Below are 7,240 nucleotides of genomic sequence, written 5' to 3'. Positions count from 1 at the left end.
ATTCCAACGCCTCCTGGGCCATCGACATGGTCGGCGGGTTGCTCCCGAGGCTGTCCGCTAGCCGCGACGCCAAATCGCGCTCCGACGCCGCCACCTTTTTCGCGTCAAATTCCACTTGGTCGTAGCTTTTCTTGAGAGCCTTGAGGAGATCCCATCCTTCCACGACTTGGCTCAGCTTGGCTTCGTTTTGCTGAACCACGAGTCGGGTTTGTGTAAGATCCAGCTCGAGGGCGCGCGACTGCTTGTACAGGTCGTTGAGGACGTCGCTTCTCGCGGGTAAGTCCTTTTGGATGGCTTGGAGGCGGTGCCACGACGGCATGAGCGTTTCCGTCTGCTTCCACACTTCAAATGCTTGCTGCTCGAGTCGTTCCGCCTTGTGAATTTTCTCTTGGTTCTTCGAGTCGTCCATTTTGTCGGCCACGAGCTTGGAGAACACGGCCAACTCGTCGGGGGTCATGCCGCGGTGGCACAGCGGGCAGCAGTGTTCCTTTTCGCCCTTCTTCTTGTACGTTTTCAAGAACATGACGGCATTCTTGCGGCTCACCGTCTTGTCTTTGGCCTCCATGTACATGGTTTCCAGCTGGGCCACGGCCGTCTCGGGCTGCAGCAGCTGGTACGCCGAGAAGATTCGCTGCAGCTCCTGCATCGGTCCTAGCTCCAACTGGTCCAGTTCCTTGCGTAGCTTGGACACGGTGTTTTCTTCTTGCTGTTTCTTGAGATTCAATTCCGTGGCTTGGGCTTCGCAGCGCCGCAACGCATCGTGGCTCTCGTGGATAGTCCGTTTGCAGGTTTCAGCCAGCGCTTCGAGCGTATTCACATCCTGATCTAATGATGCTTCCGTGGGTTGGTGGGGCAAGAGATGCGCAAACTTGGGGTCGGTCAAGTTCTCGTGGACGCCGGCTTTTCGGGCACATACGTCGCGCCTCGAGTGCTCCAGAGCGCTCTCCTCCTTTTCAAAGCCGCGGAGGACGTTGACTTTGTCTTGGGCGATTTTCAAGTCGAACGAGAGCGAGTTGAGCTCCTTGTCGATTGCGACGGTCTCATCGCGAAGGCGCGACGTCGCGTGGCTGTCCTTGGACGCTTGCAGCTTGGCTTCCAACTCGGCCAATTTCGCTTCCAGCTGGGATAATTCTCGCTGGGATGACGTGGATTCGCTGGCGCTTCGTTGGTGGCCTTGGAGAAAGGTTATGACTTTGGCCTCTTCCTTCTGGACGTCGGCCATTTCAGCGTTCTTGTGGTCAATTTGTAGCGTGTATTGGTTTAATTGGGTTTCAAGCTTGTTGATCGTGGAATTCCACTGGTCCTGGACTTTGGTGCTGTCCTGCTCCATGGTTTTGAGCGCGGTCTCTTTGTCCAGCAGCGCTTCTTGAAAGCGGGCCCAGAATTGCCGCTGTTCTTGGCTCGTCGACAGCGACGGAAACGACCCAAACGCGTGCTTGCGGCCCATGTCGCACGCCAATTCGGCGCGGGCTTTGGCGGCCGTTCGCAGCCTTTCGATGGCTTTAAGCAGCAGCCCCTTGTTCACGCGAAGGTTGACGACTTTCTCGTTGATCGTGGCTTGGGTCGTCTGCAGCTGGGATTCGTGGGACCCGTGTTGTCGGTGGTTGTTCCTGGGGCAGGTGTGGCTTCCTCGTCCGCCGACTGAAACAGCGACGTGACAGTGCGTGGAGTCGATGCTTGATTCGAGAATGTCATGGCGTCACTCTGTGCCGGCAGAGGTCGAACTGGATGTCGCTTGTGTGGCTTGCTTGCGATGTGTTCCACGGGGATATGAGTCGGCCGCTTGAGCGATGGAAACAGCACGGTCGAGGAGTTGGCGTCCCATTGCGGCACCAAGCCAAGCCCGTTGGCGCGCCGTCCGTCGCGCTTCTTTCGCTTGTGTCGGGGAGATTTCGTGGCACCGCCTTTGAAGTGCATGTCGATGGCGGCCGCGGCGCCTTTTCGACGGATGACACAATCTTCCTCTCACAATACATATCATGTTTGAGAGGGTGTTTTTCGCGCACAAATAATGAACGCATTTTCCAAATTATCCGAGCACCAGCGCCTAACATGTCATCCATCGACAAACTCTCGATCCGAGGAATCCGAAGCTTCAGTCCTGGGCGCGATGAGTCCATCGACTTCAATCAACCTCTCACGGTGATCCTTGGCGCGAATGGTATGTATGTGTATGACAAACGGCATGGAGAAGGACGACGATCCTACGTCCCACATGTGTAGGTTGCGGCAAAACGACCATTATCGAGTGTCTTAAGATCAGCTGCACGGGACTGCTCCCTCCTGGTGCGCGATCGGGGCAAACCTTTGTCCATGACCCAAAGATTCGAGGTGACGTGGAAGTCAAGGGAAGCGTGCGTTTGCGCTTTACTAGTCGGGCGGGACAAACCATGGTGGTGCAACGGACGTATCGATTGCAGCAAAAGAAAAATGCCGTCACCTTTGCTGCCATGGATGGGGTGATTCGCATGGTAAACGAACACGGCGAAAAGGTCAGCATGAACCATAAGTGCAGCGATCTGGACAAGCACATTCCCAGTTTGCTCGGGGTGTCCAAAGCCGTTCTGGACAGTGTGATTTTTTGCCATCAAGAGGACTCAAATTGGCCGTTGCAAGAAGGTAAGGTGCTGAAAAGTCGCTTCGACGACATTTTCGAGTCGGCGCGGTACACGAAAGCGTTGGAGGCCATCCGAAAACTCAAGCTCGATCGCACCAGCCAGGGCAAAGATCTCAAGCGCGATTTGGACGTGATCAACGAGCAAGTGAAGCGGGCGCGGGAGCTGGAAGAACAGCTGGAAGTCCGTCAAACCAAGCTCGAAGCCCTCAAGCTGGACCAAAACGCCATGTCCGACAACATCGACGCCCTCGAGCGAAATGCGGCGGACGCGACCCACGACTTGGCCGAGTCGAGGTCGTTGCATGCCGAGCTGGTTCAAAAGGACAACGGGTTGGCGTCGATGCTCCAGGAGATTCAACGGAACTACCGCGTCAACCCCGAATTCAAGGAGATGAGCGAGTCCACGGCGCAGCTGACCGAATTGCTGGCCAACTATGACGTGATCGTTGCGACTAACAACCGTCAAGTGGAAATGATCGAGTCCCAAGAATCCCAGCTGCAGACGACCCAAGCCACGATCAACGAGAAAGTCGTCAACCTTCGCGTGAACAAGGGGCTGCTGCTTAAAGCCATCGAAAGGCTGCGAACGGCCGCCAAAGCCCGCGCCGAATTGGCGTGCGACATGGGCCGCAAGCACGCGTTTGGGTCGTTTCCGTCGCTGTCGACGAGCCAAGAACAGCGGCAATTCTGGGCCCGCTTTCAAGAAGCGCTGCTGGACAAAGAGACCGCGCTCAAAACCATGGAGCAGGACAGCACCAAAGTCCAGGACCAGTGGAATTCCACGATCAACAAGCTTGAAACCCAATTAAACCAATACACGCTACAAATTGACCACAAGAACGCTGAAATGGCCGACGTCCAGAAGGAAGAGGCCAAAGTCATAACCTTTCTCCAAGGCCACCAACGAAGCGCCAGCGAATCCACGTCATCCCAGCGAGAATTATCCCAGCTGGAAGCGAAATTGGCCGAGTTGGAAGCCAAGCTGCAAGCGTCCAAGGACAGCCACGCGACGTCGCGCCTTCGCGATGAGACCGTCGCAATCGACAAGGAGCTCAACTCGCTCTCGTTCGACTTGAAAATCGCCCAAGACAAAGTCAACGTCCTCCGCGGCTTTGAAAAGGAGGAGAGCGCTCTGGAGCACTCGAGGCGCGACGTATGTGCCCGAAAAGCCGGCGTCCACGAGAACTTGACCGACCCCAAGTTTGCGCATCTCTTGCCCCACCAACCCACGGAAGCATCATTAGATCAGGATGTGAATACGCTCGAAGCGCTGGCTGAAACCTGCAAACGGACTATCCACGAGAGCCACGATGCGTTGCGGCGCTGCGAAGCCCAAGCCACGGAATTGAATCTCAAGAAACAGCAAGAAGAAAACACCGTGTCCAAGCTACGCAAGGAACTGGACCAGTTGGAGCTAGGACCGATGCAGGAGCTGCAGCGAATCTTCTCGGCGTACCAGCTGCTGCAGCCCGAGACGGCCGTGGCCCAGCTGGAAACCATGTACATGGAGGCCAAAGACAAGACGGTGAGCCGCAAGAATGCCGTCATGTTCTTGAAAACGTACAAGAAGAAGGGCGAAAAGGAACACTGCTGCCCGCTGTGCCACCGCGGCATGACCCCCGACGAGTTGGCCGTGTTCTCCAAGCTCGTGGCCGACAAAATGGACGACTCGAAGAACCAAGAGAAAATTCACAAGGCGGAACGACTCGAGCAGCAAGCATTTGAAGTGTGGAAGCAGACGGAAACGCTCATGCCGTCGTGGCACCGCCTCCAAGCCATCCAAAAGGACTTACCCGCGAGAAGCGACGTCCTCAACGACCTGTACAAGCAGTCGCGCGCCCTCGAGCTGGATCTTACACAAACCCGACTCGTGGTTCAGCAAAACGAAGCCAAGCTGAGCCAAGTCGTGGAAGGATGGGATCTCCTCAAGGCTCTCAAGAAAAGCTACGACCAAGTGGAATTTGACGCGAAAAAGGTGGCGGCGTCGGAGCGCGATTTGGCGTCGCGGCTAGCGGACAGCCTCGGGAGCAACCCGCCGACCATGTCGATGGCCCAGGAGGCGTTGGAATCGATGCAGACCAAATGCAGAGACCTCGAGACCAAGCTCAAGCAGAAACAAGCCGAAGTTCACGCCGCTTCCGACGCGCTCATGCGTCTACAAGGCGAAGTCCACAGAGTGCGCGAAGAAAAACACCAGTTGAACCAGCGCAACATCCAGTTGGAAAAGGCCAAGGACCAGCGCGAGTCGCTTCGAGCCAAGTTGCGCAAACTGCAGGAAGAGCTGGCCACTGCCCAACGCGACGTTCCTAGCGTTCAACGGGAGCTGCAAATCAAAGTGAACGAACGAGAGATCAGTCGACTGCAGTTGAAAGACGCTATCGACGCCAAGCGCGCAGAGCTCACGTCGTGCCAGCAGGACCTGCAACTCGTCCAACGCAAGCACGAAGAAGTCGACGAAATGCAAAAGCAAAACGACGAGGCCAAATTACACGCGCTCGACCAAGAGCTACAGCAGCTCCATGCGCAAAGTGAACGCATTTCACGAGACATTGCAATGCTGCAGCCAGAAAAGACGCGGGCGCGTAGCTCGCTCTCGGAAACCGAGAGCTTTAAGCGCCAAATCCGCGACAACATTCAGTTCCGCCAGCTGCGCGATGCGGCGGACAAGGCCAAGGAAGACCTGGAGGCGTTCAAGCGGAAAATGGACACGTTTCGGAGCGTTGCCGAGGCCGAGAACGCGTGCCGAGTGGCCAGTGAGACGCTCAACGCGGCCAAAGAAGAGCGCGCAAAGCTGGCGGGCAAGCAAGACAATTTGCAGGAAAACGTGCGCGAAGTGCAAGTGCAGCTGGCCCATCGCGACCTGAAGAACATTGACGAGAAGAAGCGGCACAAGTTTATCGAGTTTGAAACGACCATGATGGCAGTGTCCGACTTGGACAAGTACTACAAGGCGCTGGACATGTCGTTGATGCAGTTTCATTCGCAAAAGATTGAAGAAATCAACGCCATCATTCGAAGTTTGTGGCAAATCACGTACCGCGGCCAAGACATCGACACGATTGAGATCGTCAGTGGCCACGAAAGCGGCGATTCCAATTCCAAGCGTTCGTACAACTACCGGGTCGTGATGCGCAAGGACAGCGCCGTGCTGGACATGCGAGGGCGGTGCAGTGCCGGACAAAAGGTAGTGTCCACATGTACTTTTGAACGCTAGTGTCAGTAGCATGCACGGTGTCTGATGATGTAGGTGTTGGCCGGCCTGGTCATTCGACTGGCGTTGGCAGAAACGTTCTGCTTGAATTGCGGGATCTTGGCCCTGGACGAACCCACGACCAATTTGGACTCTGCCAACAAGTTAGGACTCGCCCAAGCCATCTCAGAGTACGTGTGGATATTGCTAAACTTGTGTTTAGGATACATATCTCGAGGGAATATGATGACGAACGGAGCTTTATGTAGCATTTTGATTGCCCGAGAAAAGCAGCAGAATTTCCAACTCATTTGCATCACGCACGACGAAGAGTTTGTGCAAATGTTGAACCGATCGCAAATGCTTGGCGGGTCGCGTCCAGAATACTTGTGGACCGTCAGTCGTGAAGAAATGTAAGAAAACCCAATATTATATATATATATATATATATATATTATATATCATATAAATGTATAATATGCCTGTTCTTGTGTGACAAATCCCGAGTCCACGTGGCCATATATAATATACATGTGTAGTGCGCCACGGTACTTTGTAAGCAAAATCGACAAGCGGCCATGGAGCAGCGACTTTGTGTATCGTCCCACCAATGACATTTAGCGTCAAGATATCACCAGAGCACCCCCCAAGATTGGTGCATATATTTGGTAATATAAGTACCGACCTACTTTATTCCGTTTGCAAGTGTGGTACGAGCGCTTGAATCCAAACCGCAACCGCCATGGCTCCAGGGTCCGGGATGTTCTTGACAGCCTCTTCACCAACATAACTCGTACGTCCAAACGCATCGTGCGCCGCAATCCGCTTGGTGGCGTCCGCGCCGGCACTTGCCGCCTTAGCAACCGCCGCCACCCCGTCCAACTGTGTCGACCAATTCGTCTATTCACGAGTTTTATCACGTGCTTGTCACTTGTGTTTTGAGCGCTTACTTGCTGGGCAGTGCGAAGGGCCGGCAGCATCGCGTCCAGCATTGTACGGGACCCTTCAGTGGCGCCGCCATACTTCTGGATTGCCACCACGCCAGACGCAAAGCTCTCCACCCAAGCTGAAGCTTTGTTGGTCTGGACAAGTTCTTGCCCGTGGTCATAGGTGGCCATGGTAGCTCCAGCTGCCGTGAAGAAGATTGTGTAGAGCACTACGCAGATCACAACAACTAACGATACTTGTACGTGCAGTAAGCAGAACCTCCGGAGGTGCCGCCAATGGCGTTGGCAACGCTACTAGCCACCGCCAAGAGTGTTTTGGACGGAATGTTCAACGGGTACGTCGCCAGATCGTGCTGAATGGCCTTGGCACCTGCGGCCAACGTGAGCCCACAATCCCCATCTCCGACCTGACATACTCATTAGTATATCCGCATTGCGCAACAAGTACTTGTACATTTATGTAAAAGAGTACCTTGGTATCCCAGT

At 54.8% G+C, this 7,240-nt stretch overlaps 4 protein-coding genes across 4 annotated transcripts in view; 1 reads left to right on the top strand and 3 right to left on the bottom strand.

The window, feature by feature from the left end:
- The window catches only part of H257_12633 (hypothetical protein), a gene marked incomplete at both ends in the record, with an annotated part of 4,368 nt that extends 2,921 nt beyond the window's left edge, over positions 1-1,447 (bottom strand). The window contains one exon of the mRNA XM_009839923.1: positions 9-1,447. Coding sequence (XP_009838225.1) covers positions 9-1,447 — 1,439 coding nt within the window. The remainder of the gene's footprint in view (positions 1-8) is intronic.
- A 74-nt stretch (positions 1,448-1,521) lies between these two features.
- On the bottom strand, positions 1,522-1,917 carry H257_12632 (hypothetical protein; the record flags this gene model as incomplete). Its single annotated transcript, XM_009839922.1, has 1 exon — positions 1,522-1,917. The coding sequence occupies one exon, from the start codon at positions 1,915-1,917 to the stop codon at positions 1,522-1,524; it is 396 nt and encodes a 131-aa protein (XP_009838224.1).
- A 116-nt stretch (positions 1,918-2,033) lies between these two features.
- H257_12631 (hypothetical protein) lies at positions 2,034-6,602 on the top strand. Its single transcript, XM_009839921.1, has 5 exons — positions 2,034-2,161; positions 2,224-5,801; positions 5,865-5,998; positions 6,077-6,220; positions 6,347-6,602. Exons 1-5 carry the CDS (start codon positions 2,053-2,055, stop codon positions 6,426-6,428), a joined length of 4,047 nt encoding a protein of 1,348 aa, XP_009838223.1. The 5' UTR covers positions 2,034-2,052; the 3' UTR covers positions 6,429-6,602.
- On the bottom strand, positions 6,498-7,168 carry H257_12630 (hypothetical protein; the record flags this gene model as incomplete). Its single annotated transcript, XM_009839920.1, has 4 exons — positions 6,498-6,707; positions 6,758-6,963; positions 7,014-7,124; positions 7,162-7,168. The coding sequence occupies 4 exons, from the start codon at positions 7,166-7,168 to the stop codon at positions 6,498-6,500; spliced, it is 534 nt and encodes a 177-aa protein (XP_009838222.1).
- Between the last annotated feature and the right edge of the window lie 72 nt (positions 7,169-7,240).

Source organism: Aphanomyces astaci, assembly GCF_000520075.1.
Source record: "Aphanomyces astaci strain APO3 unplaced genomic scaffold supercont1.41, whole genome shotgun sequence".
NCBI classification, from domain to species: domain Eukaryota; phylum Oomycota; class Saprolegniomycetes; order Saprolegniales; family Verrucalvaceae; genus Aphanomyces; species Aphanomyces astaci.
The sequence above is the reverse complement of the archived record's forward strand: the minus strand, read 5'-3'. Positions and strand labels throughout refer to the sequence as shown.